This window comes from Oryctolagus cuniculus, chromosome 6, assembly GCF_051225735.1.
Source record: "Oryctolagus cuniculus isolate XC-2025 breed Fujian yellow rabbit chromosome 6, ASM5122573v1, whole genome shotgun sequence".
NCBI classification, from domain to species: Eukaryota; Metazoa; Chordata; class Mammalia; order Lagomorpha; family Leporidae; genus Oryctolagus; species Oryctolagus cuniculus.
Window position 1 is genome coordinate 125,217,054 of NC_142872.1, and position 16,477 is coordinate 125,233,530.

General features: G+C 35.8%; 1 protein-coding gene across 17 annotated transcripts in view; it reads left to right on the top strand.

Annotated features, from left to right (window-relative positions):
- The window catches only part of VPS13B (vacuolar protein sorting 13 homolog B), a 779,033-nt gene that overhangs the window by 85,871 nt on the left and 676,685 nt on the right, over positions 1-16,477 (top strand). For all 17 annotated transcript variants that reach the window (XM_089336373.1, XM_089336374.1, XM_051844658.3 and 14 more), the window contains exons 14-16: positions 4,929-5,098; positions 9,275-9,469; positions 15,010-15,134. In XM_089336373.1, the coding sequence (XP_089192499.1) occupies positions 4,929-5,098; positions 9,275-9,469; positions 15,010-15,134 (490 nt within the window). The remainder of the gene's footprint in view (positions 1-4,928; positions 5,099-9,274; positions 9,470-15,009; positions 15,135-16,477) is intronic.

The following is a 16,477-nucleotide window of genomic DNA, read 5'->3' on the forward strand; positions in this document are numbered from 1 at the left end:
CGTTGATTACATAATTAAATTTGTCCTATTTTATTGAGTTTAACTTTTATTGTATTATGCCTATCTGTAAGGATTTATTTATTTCATTGTTTATTTAGAGATTAAATTTTATGTAGAAGTTATAGGAGAAGTCAAGATTTGGAAATTGTGCAAGTACTTTGCCAATATGTATTAGTATTTAACTATCATACCTTTGCAATACTTTTTCTAGAGTATACTTAGGAAATGTCATCCTTTTATCAAATTAATGATTTTTGAAGAACCAGGCTCAAAAGTTAGTAACTTAACATTCAAGAAAATTTAGATACCACTAGTAAAAAAGAATTTGCTGCAAACAAATTTTTTCAACATGGTATGAAGATACAGTTATCATAGTTTCATAAAATAAAAGTTTGCTTTTTAATGCAGTGAAACATCTCTTAAGAAGACTAGAACATGATAGCATAAGAGGGAATTTAGGATAATAGTTAATACCTCAGACTGTGGTTTCAAATCTGGCTTGCAGTTCTTATTAATCTTCTCATATTGCCTTATTATAAACACACCCAAACTGTTTGCAGATTTGACTGTACCATTTTACAGTGCTATCAGCAATGAATGATTGATTTAGTTTCTTTCTATCTTCCCAGCATTTGATGTTGTCCCTTCTCTATTTACCCATTAAGATAGGTGTTTAGTTTTAATTGGCAGTCCAAGAATCTCATTGTTTTTGTAAATATCCCTTCCTTACTAGATAATGATGTTGAATATCTTTTCCTGAGCTTGTCTGCCATTTTTTTATTCTTCAGTGAAATGTCCATGTGTTTTGTACACTTTTAAATTTGATTGCTTTTTTTCTAAAACTTTTATTGTCATTTTAAAATTTTTTATCTAAGTTCGTGACCTGTTTTGAGCTAATTTTTTACAGCATGGATAAGATTTAGTTTGAGCCTTATTTATTTGCTTTTGAATTTCCAATAACCCCAGCACAATTTCCTCTCTTGAATTGTTTTTCCTCCTTTATAGAAATCAATTGAGTATATTCGTGTGGGTCTGTTTCTGGATCTTCTAGTCTGTTGTCTGTTAATAGACCTGTGATTTTCTCCTCTGTCAGTTCCATACTGACTTGATTACATATAGCTCCATAGCAAATTCTTATATTTGCAACCCTAACCACAACTGTGTAACTAATTGTTCAAGAAGTAGAAATTTACTAGTGCTTTCAGAAATCCTCATTGTGCTACCTTCTTGTTACTGTCCTGACCACAAGATTATATATCATCGAGTCTAACATCTTCACTATTGCTTATTTTTGAATCCATGTAAATGGGATCACACTGTATATGCTTTTTTTGTCTCTGTTTTAACTGACATTATGTTTGAGAAATTTATTCTCATTATTGTATGGATTCCCGTTGTATGAATGTACCACAGTGTATTTTTCTGTTTTACTACTGATGAGAATTGGGTTAATTATTGTATTTTACAATTTTATTTATTATTTATTGGAAAGGCAGAGAGATACAGAGGAGGAGAACAGACACAGAGAGATTGTGCACCCTCTTGTTCACTCCTCAAATGCCTGCAACAGCTAAGGCTGGGGCAGGCAGAAGCCACGAGCCCAGAACTTAATTCAGTTCTCCCATTTGGGTGGTAGTGACCCAAGTACTTATGCCACTGCCTCCTAGGGTATGTATCAGCAGGAAGCTGAAATTGGAGTTGAAGTTGCATCTTTTTCATCTTTTTTTTTTTAGATGTATTTTTGGGGCCTGCTCTGGGGTGTATTAGGCTAAGCCTCTGCCTGCGGTGCTGACAGCCTGTGTGGGTGTCGGTTCGTGTCCCGGTTGCTGCTCTTCTGATCCAGCTCTCTGCTTATGGCCAAGGAAAGCAGCGAAAAATGGCCCCAGTGCGTGGACCCCTGCAACTGTATGGGAGACCCAGAGGAAGCTCCTTGCTCCTGCTTTGGATTGGCTCAGCTCCGGCCATTGCAGCCATCTGTGTAGTAAACCAGTGGGTAGAAAAATCTTCCTCTCTGTCCCTCTACCTCTCAAATAAATAAAACATTAAAAAAATTCTTTATTTACTTGAAAGGCAGAGTTACAGAGAGAGGAGTGGGGAGTTCATATGAGAGCAAGAGCTTCCATCTATTGGTTCACTGCCAAAATGGCCAAAACAAGCCAGGGCTGGGCCAAGCTGCAGCCAGGAGCCAGGAGCCTCTTCCTAGTCTCCCAGTTTGGTGCAGGGGTCCAAGCACTTGGGCCATCTACAGCTGCTTTCCCAGGTGCATTAGCAGGGAACTGGATCGGGAGTAGAGCAGCCAGAACTCATATAGGTGGCACCCATATGGGATGCTGGCACTGTAGGCTGTGGCTTTACCCACTTGGCCACAGCACCAGCCCCTGAAGTTGGGTCTTGAGTCTTGGCATTCTGATATGGGATGCTGTTGTCTATGTAGTGACTTAACTCCTGTACCAAATGCCTGCCCCTAGTTTTTGTTTTTTTTTGGATATTTTGACAGTGATTCCACAATCATTGCATTACCTATCTTTTAATAAACATAACGGTGCTCCAAAAGTTCATGGCAAAATGCAATGAAAAGATAAGTTCATTTTGTTGCAAAATATTTTTGATATCCCTGTACCATTTTTTCATAACATATTTTAACATATTTGAAATGAACTTTTTTTGAAACTTTTATTTAATAAATATAAATTTCCAAAATATAGCTTTTGGATTACAGTAGCTTTGTCCCCCCAATAACTTCCCTTCCATCTCCCGCTCCCTCTCCCATCGCACTCATTCAAAATCAACTTTTTGAAGGCTCTTTATGAATGTACACATTTTTATAGGGTATCTAAAAGTAGAAACACTAGGTCCAGTGATTGCATGTATTCATCTTTAGTGTCTGTTGCCATGATGTGTTTATTTCTGAAGGAGTGAATGAACCCCTTTACCTTTCTGCTTGCAGTGTATAAGAGTTTTAGTTGTTCTTAATCAAATTATGATTCCTACCAGTTTTGTATAACTTGTGAGCAGAGAATGGTTCTTACATTTTAAATGGCTGAAAAAATAAAAGAATTGCTGTTTTGTGACTAATGAAAATTATATGAAATTTATCTTGAGGTTCTAGAAAGTTTTATTTTGACATAGTCATGTTTATTTGGTTACATGTATTATCTGAGGCTGCTTTTGTGCTGCAGTGGTAGATTTGAGTAATTGTGATGACAGTATTGGCCACAAAGTTTAAAATATGTTCTATATAACTTTTTTTTTTAAAGATTTATTTATTTGAAAGAGTTAGTGATGGGGCCGGTGCTGTGGGGCAGTGGGTTAACGCCCTGGACTGAAGTGCCGACATCCCATATGGGCACTGGTTCTAGTCCTGGCTGCTCCTCTTCCGATCCAGCTCTTTGCAATGGCCTGGGAAAGGAGTGGAAGATGCCCCAAGTCCTTGGGCTCCTGCACCCACGTGGGAGACCCGGAAGAAGCTCCTGGCTTCGGATCGGTGCTGCTCCAGCAATTGTGGCCAATTGAGGAGTGAACCATCTGATGGAAGACCTCTCTGTCTGTCTCTGCTTCTCTCTGTAACTCTGTCTTTCAAATAAATAAAATAAATCTTTAAAAAAAAAAAAAAAAGAGATTGAGACAGATTGATCTTCCATCTGCTGGTTCACTCCCCAGATGGCTGCAAAGGCCAGGGCTGAACCTGGCTGAAGCCCGGAGACCAAAGTCTTACCTGGGTCGCCCATGTGGGTGGCAGGGGCCAAAAATTTTGGCAATCTTCCTCTGCATTTCCCAGGGCAGTAGCAGGGAACTGGCTCAGCAGTGCAACAGCTGGGACACGAACCTGCATCCACATAGAATGCTGGTGTCACAGGCAATGGCTTTACCTTTTAAACCACAACACTGGCCCCTCTATGTAATTCTTCTGTTTTTTTTTTCATAAGTTTTCTCTCCATTTTCTTCCTCCTCCTCCTCTCCCTTCTTCTCTTCCACTGCCTCCCCCCCCCCCCCTTTTCCTGCTGCTGCTATTTATTTTCGTATTTGAAAGAGCTACAGGAATGTGGTGGGTGGGGCGGGGCGGGGGTGGGGGGGGTGGGACAGATCATTCATACATTGGTTCACTCCCCAGATTGCTGCAATGACTAGGGCTGGGCTAGGCTGATGTCAAGAACTTCTTTTGGGTCTCCCACAAATGTGGCAGGGACCCAAGCACTTAAGCCATCTTCCACTGCTTTTCCCAGGCTATTAGCAGGGAGCTGGGTTGAAAGTGGAGCACCTGGGAGACAAACCTGTGCCCATATGGTTGTGGCTTTACCTGTTACACCACAACTTGACAACAAGTTTGCTGATCTTTTTTCTATATGCTTGTCAACATGAATCTTTAATTTTAACCATTTGAGAGGTATGTAGTACCATCATACTGTGATTTTATATTCATTTATCCAGTGACTAAAAATGTTGACCAGCTTTTGGCTTTTTGGACGTGTTATCTCTTGTTTATTCAAGTCTTTTTTGCCCATTTATCACCTTAAGTTTTTTATATGTTTCTTAGTGATTTTTCGGTGTTCTTTAAGTTTTATCTTTTTAATATATACTGTGGATATAAATCTTTGTATATGTAGCTAGCTGTCTGTGGCAAATACTTTCTCCTGGTCTGTCTGGGCTTTACATGTATTTCAGTGGTATCAGAAGTTGTTGTTATTTTGAAGAAAGAAATTGAAAATTTCTTAATGTTTTAAAATAAGCTAGTAAGTTTTTACGTAGCAAAGACCCATTTACATTCCTGAGTAGTATTTTATTTGTTAAGGGTAACTTATTTGTACAAATGTTTCATTATTGGAAAAACCAACAGAATTTGTCCATGAAGTTTGTTAACAGATTAATTTTTCAGTTGTTTAAGAAAATCATTTAAAGTATTATTCATTAAATTTTCATTTTAATTTTAGATATGAAGGATGAAAATGAAAGAATACTGAATCCTGAAGAAGTAGCTTCCCTGGAGGAATATATTCCTACTCGACATACAACTATTACTCTCCTCAAATGTACCTGTACAATTTTCATGGCTGAATTCAACTTGTTGGACCACTTGATACCTGTCATTATGGGAGAAAAGGTATATTTCGTTATTCCCCTACATATATGCATGTATTTAGTTATTACATAAAAGAACTTCTGTTCAAATGATTATCCTTAATGCAATAAAAGCAATGTAATTATTGTTAGTTCTTAGAAAGTAAAATGTATGTATTTTAATAAAGTGAACTTAATCTAAAGCTGTGTAAAGAAATGTTGAAGATCATGGGTTTATTAGAAGTTAGAGCATATGTTATCTTTAACAGCTTAGACAATTGCTTTTATCTCTAAACTTTGCTTTTTCTGGAAAACAAGAGTTTTATTTCCCAGCAAGCTTACAGATTTAATCAATAAATAAATAATAAGCACAGATAGATTCAGATATTTTATTACTACTTAGCAAAAGAAAAATCAGTAATGGTGTTAGATGTGAGATGACTAGCAATATGCATGGTAGGGCATCTTGTTGGCGAGGATGCCATTTCACACAGTTGCTTAGCAATTATATATCCTGCTGGTGTACTCTTTTTTTTTTTTTTTTTTTTTTTTTTTTTTTTGACAGCTAGAGTGGACAGAGAGAGAGAGACAGAGAGAAACGTCTTCCTTTGCTGTTGGTTCACCCTCCAATGGCCACCGTGGCCTGCGCGCTGTGGCTGGCACACCGCGCTGATCCGATGGCAGGAGCCAGGTACTTTTCCTGGTCTCCCATGGGGTGCAGGGCCCAAGCACTTGGGCCATCCTCCACTGCACTCCCTGGCCACAGCAGAGAGCTGGCCTGGAAGAGGGGCAACCGGGACAGAATCCGGTGCCCCGACCGGGACTAGAACCCCGTGTGCCAGCACCGCAAGGCGGAGGATTAGCCTAGTGAGCCGTGGCGCCGGCCCCTGCTGGTATACTCTTAAGAGGGCTAGGTGGGGAGGACCATATTATCTGAATGAGATGATGATAAGAAACTGTCTCAGGATGGCCTCCTTCAAGGTGGGACAATGCCTGAGAAATAGTTGTTTCGCAGCCCTTTAGAAGACTCCTTGTCTTCCTTTGTTCTTAGAATATCACTATACATTCTACTAAGGCTTGTGTCTGCTGCGGGTAAACCTTGCCTTTGTGACATGGATTTGTGTCATGTTATCAGGTGCTGACACAGATCAGTTCCCCTTGGATTATTTTGAATATTGAATAGGATAATGTATGTCAACCATTTTGCACATACTAGGAACCCAGTGATTACTACTGTTGTTATCAATGAGGATTTATTTAATGCTTAATAGTTTAAAGTTCTTATGCAATATGTTGCTTTCTCAGTTTGAGTTATACATGTTAGTCCTTATCTGTTAATTTAAATTTGTTAGTTTTCTTGGACATATTTCTTTTGATGGCCACATGATGATTATAGAATTATAAAGCGTACTAACTAATAATAATTTCTTGAAGTATGGCAGGGAATTGCTTGATGAATTAGTTCCATTTTGTATATTTGCTTCCTATTGAGCACTCATAACTATTATATTGCATTGCTTTATGAATAAGAGATCATCTAGAGAAAATTTCACTAGAGAAAATGAAAGCCATCAGTATTTTGTCAGTTCCATTTTTAATGTAATGTAATATTTTAAAATATTTTTTCAGAGCAGTTTTAAGATGATGTAAAATTTGAGAAGGTGCAGAGATTTCCCATGTATTGCTTGCTCATGCATATGCATAGTTATCCATTATTAACATCCCACACTAGACTGGTAAATTTGTTAGAATTGATGAACTAACATTGGCACATCATTACCAAAAGCTGCTAATTTATATTAGGGTTTACTTTGGTGTTTTATGTTCTATCAGTTTTGACAAATGTGTAGTGACGTACATCTGTCATAACAGTTTCATTCAGAGTAGTTTCAGTGTCCTAGAAATCCTCTGTGCTCTACCTGTTTATCTTTCTCCCTTTGTAACCACTGACAACCACTGATCTCTATACTGTCACTGTAATTTGCCTTTTCTAGAATGTCATACATTTGGAAACATAGAGTATTTTAGCCTTTCCAGATTGGCCTCTTCCATTTGGCAATACCTATTTAGAGATCCTCCATTATTTTCATGGCTTGAAAGTTCATTTCTTTTTAGTTCTGAATAGTATTCCAATATCTGGGTATACCAAAATTATCAGTTCACTTGCTGAAGACCATCTTGGTTGCTTCAACATTTTGGTAATTAGGAATAAGCTGATATAAATATCTGTATGTATGTGTCGTGACTATAAAATTTTGCATTCTCACCAGCAGTGAATGAGTGTTCCACATCCCCTGCCAGCGTTTGGTGTTGTCAGTGTTTTAGAATTCTCCATTCTAAAACCGTGTAGTGACGTCTCATTCAGATTTGCTTCCCTGATGATATATGGTGTAAGCGTCAATCTGTAGGCTTATTTGCCTACATGAGGAGTCTCTTCAGATTTTTCACTCACTTTTTAATAGGGTTATTTGTTATCTTCATGATTTTAAGTCTTCTTTGTATACGTTGGATACTAGTCCTTTGTCAGATATGTCATTTGCAAATATTTTTCCATTCTTCTGTGGCTTGTCCTCTCATATCGATAGTATGCTTCACAAAGTAAAAAAAATTTAATTTTAGTGTAGTCTGGTTTAACAGTTGTTTCTTTCATGAATTCTGTCTTTGGTGTTCTATCTAAAAGTTATCACTGTACCCAGGGTCCTCAGCTTGTATCTTTTAAGAAATTAGTCCATCTCATTTAGGTTATCAAATTTATAGACAAAAAATTTTTCATAGTATTTCTTTAATGTCCATGGGATTTCTAGTGACATTCCTCTTTCATTGCAGATATTTTAAGTCATGTATTCTTTTTTAAATTAGGTTATCCAGCGGCATACAAATTTTTATTGACCTCTCCAAAGAACCAGATTTTCTTGCTTTTTCCCCTTGATCTGTTTTCAGTTTCATTGATTTCTGCTCCAGTGTTTATTATTTCTTTTCTTATGCTTATTTTGGATTTAATTTGCTCTTCTTTTTCTAGTTTTAGGTTGAATTTAGATTTCTTCTTTTCTAATATGTGCACTTAATGTTCTAAGTTTCTTTCTAAGCACCATTTTTACTACATCCACAAAATTTGGAATTGTGTGGTCAATGCATCGTGAATGCCAGTAGTATTGTGATACTTAAAAAGAGAAAACAGAACAATGAATTTGTTATTGTCATATTTTCACATTCTTCTTGGGAGGGAAGTCATAGTGTTCTCCTTGAGTAACATAGGTTTGGCATTTTGAAGGCATTAAGGAAAAGCAGGAAAGGGTTACCTGCCAATCATTATATGTACTCTGGGCATCTTTATTTTATTTTTTAATAGATAACATATTTTTAAAAAGATTCATTTATTTATTGAAAAGTCAGAGTTGGAGAGGCAGAGGCAGAGAGAAAGTCTTCCATCCCCAGGTTTACTCTCCAAATGGCTGCAGTGGCCAGAGCTGGGCTGATCTGAAGCCAGGAGCCAGGAGCTTCCTCTGGGTTTCCCATGCGAGTGCAGGAGCACAAGGACTTGAGCCATCTTCCACTGCTTTCCCAGGCCATAGGAGAGAGATGGATCTAAGTGGAATAGCCATGACTCAAACGGGCACCATATGGCATGCCGGCACTGCATGCGGTGGCTTCAACTACTATGCCATAGCGCTGGCCCCTCTGGGCATCTTTAAAATTTATTGGAAACTCAGAAAGGTTCTGTAACACTGAGAATACTAAGTCCTCTTTAGGATTCTTAGGACTTTCTGAGACTTTAACATGTAATTTTAGTAGATACTGTATGGAACATTGAAGTTCTTTTTTTCCTGTAAACTTTGCCTGTTGTAAGTGTGACACTTAGTTCTTTAGTTATATAAATGTGAATAAAGGGAAAGAAAAGTAAAAGATGACTGGCTGTTGGTATCTAGAAAAGTTTTTGGAATGATTGAGTTTATAGTGAAGAAAATACCTACATCAAGAAATAAAAAGTATTAGTAAAAAAGTAAGGATAATTTTGCCATAAATACATATTCTTTGAAATATGAGACATATTAAAAATAGATGTTTGTGTTTGGTTATAGCAAGAGTTATACGGAAAGGCATGTTTACTAGATCGATTTGATGTTACTGCATAATGTTTAGGTTAAAGCCTTAATAGAGGGAACAGCACATCAGCCGCTACTCTACTCCTGAATTAATAAACTGAACACAATTTTTCCAGACCTCAAGTAACTTCATGAATGCTACAAATTTCCAGTCTCTTCGACCTTTGCCATCCATTCAGATACTTGTGGATAAAGTTAATCTGGAACATTCTGTGCCAATGTATGCAGAACAGTTGGTGCATGTGGTCAGCAGCCTTACTCAGCCTTCGGATAATCTGCTTCATTATTGCTATGTGCACTGTTACCTTAAGGTAAGAAAAGTGATTGTTTTGTTTATTATTAATCTGTTTGGCCTCAGGAGCATCAAGTAAGTTTTTTTCTCCTTGAAGTTGTAATTTCATAAATTTGATACTTTGAAACTTAAGATTTAAGTAATATGTAAGGTTTCTTCATTATTCCAATATACTTAAATAAGGAAAATACATGTGTACATCTTTTGAAGATTTTTTGTCAGTTTCTTGAGGTTCATATATCAATATTTGTAAGGTTATAGTAATTTGAACTTTTGGAGATTCTGTCAGTTTTTGTAAGCATAATGAAAGAGCATGTGATTCAATATGGATGCTTCAAAACACAGTTTTGAAGAGAACATTTCTGTGAGGCAACCTGTTTTGTTTAAAAACAAAAAAAGGGAGGGGGCCGGTGTTGTGGCATAAAGGGTTAAGCTGCTGCCTACAGCACTGGGATCCCATGTCGGTGCCTATTTGAGTCCCGGCTGTTCCACTTCTGATCCAGCTCTCAGCCATGGCCTGGGAAAGCAGTGGAAAATGGCCTCAAGTCCTTGGGCTCCTGCACCTGCGTGGGAAACCTGGAGGAAGCTCCTGGCTCCTGACTTTGGATCAGCCCCAGCTTTGACTGTTGTGGCCATTTGGGTAGTGAACCAGTGGATGGAAGACCATCTCTCTGTCTCTGCTTCTCTGTAACTCTGCCTTTCAAATAAATAAATAAATGTTAAAAAAAGTTATCTATAAAAAAAGATGCCCAGAGTATGTATAATGATTGGCAGGTAACACTGCATCCACGTGGGAGACCGTGATGAAGCTCCTGTTTCCTGGCTTTAGCCTGCCCAGTCCTGGTTGTTGAGGTCATTTGGGGAGTGAACCGGCAGGTGGAAGTCTCTATCCCCTTCTCCCCTTCCCCACACCCTTTTTTTTTCTGTTGCTGGAACTCTGCCTTTTGAATAAATAAAATAAATCTTAAAAAAAAAAAAGGTTTGGGGCTGGCATTGTGGTACAGGGGGTTAACTGCTGCCTGCAATTCCAGCATCACATATAAACATCAGTTTGAGTCCCTGCTGTTCCGCTTCCAATCTAGCTCCCTGCGAATGCACCTCACAAAGCAGTGGAGGATGGCCCAAGTGCTTGGACCCCTGTCACCCATGTGGGACCATATGGACTTCGTGTCTCTAAGCTTCTATCTAGCCCAATCCAGGCTATTTAGTCCATTTGGGGAATATACCATTGGATGAAAGATCTCTCTCCCTCTCTTTTGTGCTGTTACTCTGCCTTTCAAATAAATGTGTCTTTAAAGAAAAGTTTAACCACATTTTCTGGTGACATTTCTCAAAGTTATATTAATCTCTTGATATAAAAGACAAATTTCTTGTTAAATAATTATGTGAAGAGAATTATTGGAACTTTTGCCCAGCTATTCCATTTTTCCTTTTTTACATAAGCAGTGCATTCCAGCACAGGTTCACACAATGATGAACTGAAATGTTGAGTGGAAAGTATTTTTGCTTATCAAAGACAATATATCCAATCAAATTGTGTTCTGTGAACAAAATTTGAATATCAGATAAGTATTTGCCTTGTTTTCTTGAAGCAGATGTAATTTTAGACCTTTCAAAGATACTATGTTTATGTAGAATTCATGAATAGTGATACTCAGCTCTTTTTTAACATGTTTATTACTCATTGGCCATTTCTATTTATTCTTTCAAGAAACAGCTGTTCGGATTTTCAGCCGATTTTTAAATTGGTTTTTCTTTTGATTGTTTAGTTGCAAGTGTTCTTGCTGTAATATTCGAAGTGATTTTATTTCTTTTTAAAAAAGATTTATATATTTGAAAGGCAGAGTTACAGAGAGAGGAGAGGGGAGGAAGAGAGAGAGGGAGAGAGAGAGAAGAAAGAAAAGAAAGAAATCTTCCATCTGCTGGTTCACTCCCCAAATGGCTCCATCTGCCTTTGCTGGCTGAGGCTGAAGTCAGGGGCCTGGAACTCCATCCTGTACTCCCACATGGGTGGCAGGGGTCCAAGTCTTTGAGCCAGTGTTTTTTTTTTTTTTTTTTTAATAAAGATGACACCAGGACAGTGTTCATTTTAGTTGCTTAAATTATTGGTAGGGGGGAAAAAGCAAGAAATAATACTTCTTCCTTTCCCTCCATAATTGAAAAACCTAAGTACCATTTTCCCCATAGTTATCTTTTGTTTCAGTGAATACTTACCCAGAAACTAGATTGGGGAGTTTAAGTGTGTAGGTTAAAAAAAAAAAAATTGTAGTAGACTTTGGGCTACTCTTTGAAGATACTTGCTGATGAAAGGAGACAAATGTTATTTTACTGCTTGTTGCAGAGGAGGTGGTGGTCTGACAGCTTGTTTTTCTTTAAGGGTAAGTGGAGAATCAACCTTCCCTTTCCAGGAGAAAGGGACAATGATTACTTGTGTCTTTGTTGAAGCATCTTTAAGATGCTAGCTATATTATTTTACTGTGTGTCTTAAAATGGCAACAACATAAAAATGATTTTACATAACTTATGTTTTTGTTATCACTTGATTTTTATGATTTTAAAATTGCAAATACTAATTCATCACAGTAATTTTTGTTTAAAATGAAATAATTTGTATTATGATGTTGCTAAATTTATTACAGTTTTTTTTTTGTTGAGATCTTGTCAGGAACATTTGTTGTAACATGTTGGAGTATCGATGTTGTATTTTATTATTTGCTAATTGCATATTTTTAAGTGGCCTTACATGTTTAACTTTCCATTTAATGTTATTTGTAGTTAATCTTATTCAAGTTTGCGTTTCCTTTTACTCAAATTGCTTCTGGTAGTTATTGCTTCATACATTTTTACTGTTTTAGACTATTGGTTTATAATATTCAGCACTTTATTTCTGGTTATATAAACTATCCTCCTTAGCAACTTAGATTCACATTTTGCTGGATCTCCTTTTTCCAGATTCAGTATTTATAATCTAGGTCAAAAGATGCTGACAAATTATTATGTTACATAGTCACTGTAAATATGTATATCTTTGATGAAGTTTAGAAGGAGTTTAAAATTTTTTATTGAAATAATTATTTTTAAAACTTCTGATTTTTATTTTATTTGAAAGACAGAGAACCAAGGGAAAGACACAGAGATTTTCCATCTGCTGGTTCATTCTCCAGTGCCTGCAACAGTTAGGGCTTGGCCAGGCCAAAGCCAGGATCCCATAACATGTGGGTGTTAGGGACCCAAGTACTTGAGCCAACATCTGCTGCCTTCCAGAATAAGCATTAGCAGGAAGCTGGATTGGAAACAGAGTAGTCAGGATTTGAACTAGGCCCTTTGATCTGGAATGCATGTATTCCACATGTTGCCAAACACCGGTGTGAAACTGAAATAGTTATTTTTGATGTGGTGAATGATAGGAAGCCCAATACGATCCTTTAAGTATAAAATTAATTTGGCTATCTATAGAAGATAATTACTTTGTTGAATGTACCTTCTTCCATACTGTTTTTATGTACTTGAATTTTTCCTTAGAAGCATCTTTGTGTAAGATGGAAATATAAACTTTTTAGAAAACAACAGTGATAGGCAACTTCCCTAGTACTCCTTTGCAGTTCTACACACAACCAGCAGGGGATCTCCTCTGCAGTGTGGTTAATGATAGTGTCTCTGATTATACTGTTGGAGCATGTAATGGAAAATTAGAAAGTGGCTTTGAGAGTTCTTATTGAACATAAGGTGATATGACATGTTAAGGTATTACCCTTATTCATATGACTAGAAATATGTGAAGGTTAGACATTGTTTGAATAATTGTGTTTGGGATTAAGTCATATTAATTTGTAGTTTTCAGTATCCTTGAAATAATGGGCCTTTAGAAGGAATTAGAAAGCACAGTTCCAGCACACAGTGTTGCTCAGAACAGGTCCTCAAAAGGAATGAGTGTGAAATACCTAAATTTTAATGAATGATTGTAAGCAATCGCTTTAGTATTAGAAGTGTGACTTTTCCTTTCCCTTCTTAATCCTGTATTTCTTACCAGTTGGTTAATAAAGACCTATAGAAGTTAAATAGATGTATCACTTCACCTTGATACATTGTTTGATAGTAATTACATTATTAAATAATGTGAATTGATAGTACTTGGGTAGGTCTTCTGAAATGAATTTTCTCTGAAAATGTCATTGCTAATAATGCCTTATTTCTTTTTTTAAAAACTTTTATTTAATGAATATAAATTTCCAAAGTACAGCTTATGGATTACAATGGCTTCCCCCCCATAATTTCCCTCCCACCCACAACCCTCACCTTTCTCGCTCCTTTTCCCCTTCCATTCACATCGAGATTCATTTTCAATAATGCCTTATTTCTGAAATGTTACTTTATTCAGTGGAAATTTATTTTAGAACAATTGACTTGACAGTTTGATGAATAATCATGACATGATAACTTTTTGAAAACATTTGGAAATGGATTAACACTTTTAAAAAATTGATCATCTTATACTCATTAAACAAATATTTTCAAAAATTAGGAAATTTTAAACATGTCTCAGAATATAATTTTATAGTTAATCAGTATATGTAAAGTTATTTCAAAATGCTTATGGAAAATAGAATTTAAAGATAATTTATTTTCAGTGCACAATTTTTTTGAAATCTATGCAGAGTTTTTCCATAATGTGCATTTTCCTTGAATATTTTAAGCTACCTTTGTGTGGAAGTTGTTACTTTGTAAATCCAAGGAATAAAAAATAATAAGACAAATTTTGGGGTTAAATTGCTTTTGCATCTTGAATAACAATAGCTCTTTGTATTGCTGTTTCAGAATTCCCAGTATAAGATGTTTATCTTTTATCACACTGGGAATAATTGAAGCAGAAATGCCAGTTTTCTACAATGTTTCATATCAAATGTGATGTTACATTGTTTCTTTCTGTTGGGATAGATATCTTGTCTATGAATTTCAAGGATTGCTTATAAACTCTTTTGTGTGATCTGCTCATTTTAACTATAAACATATGAAGAGTAGTTTATTTCAAATTTCCATATTTCAAATTTCCTTGTGTGTAAAACCTCACAAAAGAAAATGGAAGGAGTAGCATTCTGTAGGTTCATTTTCATGTATGTATAATGCAATTTGAAGGCAAAACACATTTTTAAGATTGTTCTTGTACTTAATGTTACGTTAATTATAAAATATTAACACTTATTAAGGTTATTTTTTAGAAGGTAGAAAATGCAGTCAGCTATTTATGAAAAAATGAACATTTTAACAAACTACTATATTAGGGCTATATATAGAAATGTGGAACTTACAAATTTAGTCAATAGAAAGAGTGGTGATCTTTCAGAGATGTGAAAGAAATACTGTATATTTATATATCTTAATTTTGATTTGGTTAATGTCAAATTGAATAAAAGAAAATTCTGATCGCTTGGAAAGTGGAAGACGACATTGGAACACACTTAGTGTGCAGCTGTCGTACAGCAAATTGAAACTGAAGTATTTCATCCTGTGCTTATTAAAAGATTGTTTCTGTGAACATTTGGATCTTTTCTTTTGTTTCAGATATTCGGTTTCCAGGCAGGACTAACGTCTTTGGATTGTAGTGGATCTTATTGCTTACCTGTACCGATTATTCCCTCTTTCAGTACTGCTCTTTATGGTAAACTTCTGAAACTCCCCACATGCTGGTAAGTATTACGTTAAAATGTGGTTTACGTTAATTTCTATTTATTATCTTGGAAGGGAAAAAACCAAACGTCTTATGTCCATATGTTTGTTTTATGCAAAACATTAGAAAATATCTGAAGTACTGGCTTTTACTGATACACTAAAAAATCTTTTTAATTTCTTAAATATGTTCATAGTATATTTTGTCCAGTAATAACTCTTTGGTTTAATGACAATCCATGTTGGAGGTATTATAAAGTACTGCTTTTTCATATTGTAATAGGACATAAAATGCACAAGTGCCCAATTTTTTTTTTGAGGGGCTATAAAGGTTCAAAAAAAGTACTGTGAGTTAATATCAAGGCCAGAATATTTATCTATTGAATAATAATTTCACTCATTCATAGCCACTGAGTGAAAATTATACTCATTATATAGAGTTAGAATATATTTGATGTCGCTAGTAGCTACATTTTGGGAAATGTTGATTTTAATCTTTTTCATTCAGGGCGGAATTGCTTTAATTGAAGATCACATTACCTTTAATTTGAAGAGATTCACAGAAAGCAAGCCAATAGTTGCTAATCATACATTTTTAGTTGAAAGGAATGATTTCATGTATTAAAAGAAATAATTGCTTAAATATATGAAATTATTTTCTAGTGAAAATTGTTTTAGTATTTTAAAAGGTGAATTACTTCAATTTGGAATACATCTTTTGCATTCTCATCATAGTGTGTAATTTATTTTTATAAGATATATGTTCCATTAAGTTTTTATTCAGTGATGTTTAAGAAAAATAATTTATCTGAAATATTTCAGTGTTCCTTTAATAATACATAGATTTAATAATGGAATCAGTAATGTAAATTCTTACATTTTCAGGGACATTTTATACTGATAGAGAAAATTAAAAACAAAATAGAAATTGTAGTTGAAACCAGTTCCATTATTTGATGATTATTCTTGATTTATCTTTTTTTTTTTTTTTTGCAAGGGAAAGGGTTTATTGGGGTACAACCTGCAGACCAGAGTGAAGGGGCGGCGAAGAAAAAAAGGAGAAACAGAATATAAGAGAGAAACAGAGAAGAGAGGAGCTAGCAAGGAGAGAAGATGGAGCAGATAAGAGGAGAGAGGAGAGCAGAGCCAAGAGCCCAGAGGAGGAGGCTAGAGAGAGGAACCGAGAGAGAGCAGGAGAGAAGGGCCGAGAGAGAGCAGGAGAAAAGGGACGATTTATCTTAATAAATTTCATGCTGTTCTAACTCACCCATATTTTAATGTTCTTTATTATGTTATATAGAGATACATTTAAGTTTTTGTTTGCAAATACATAGCACATGCTGCGTTTGATTCCAACTTCTAT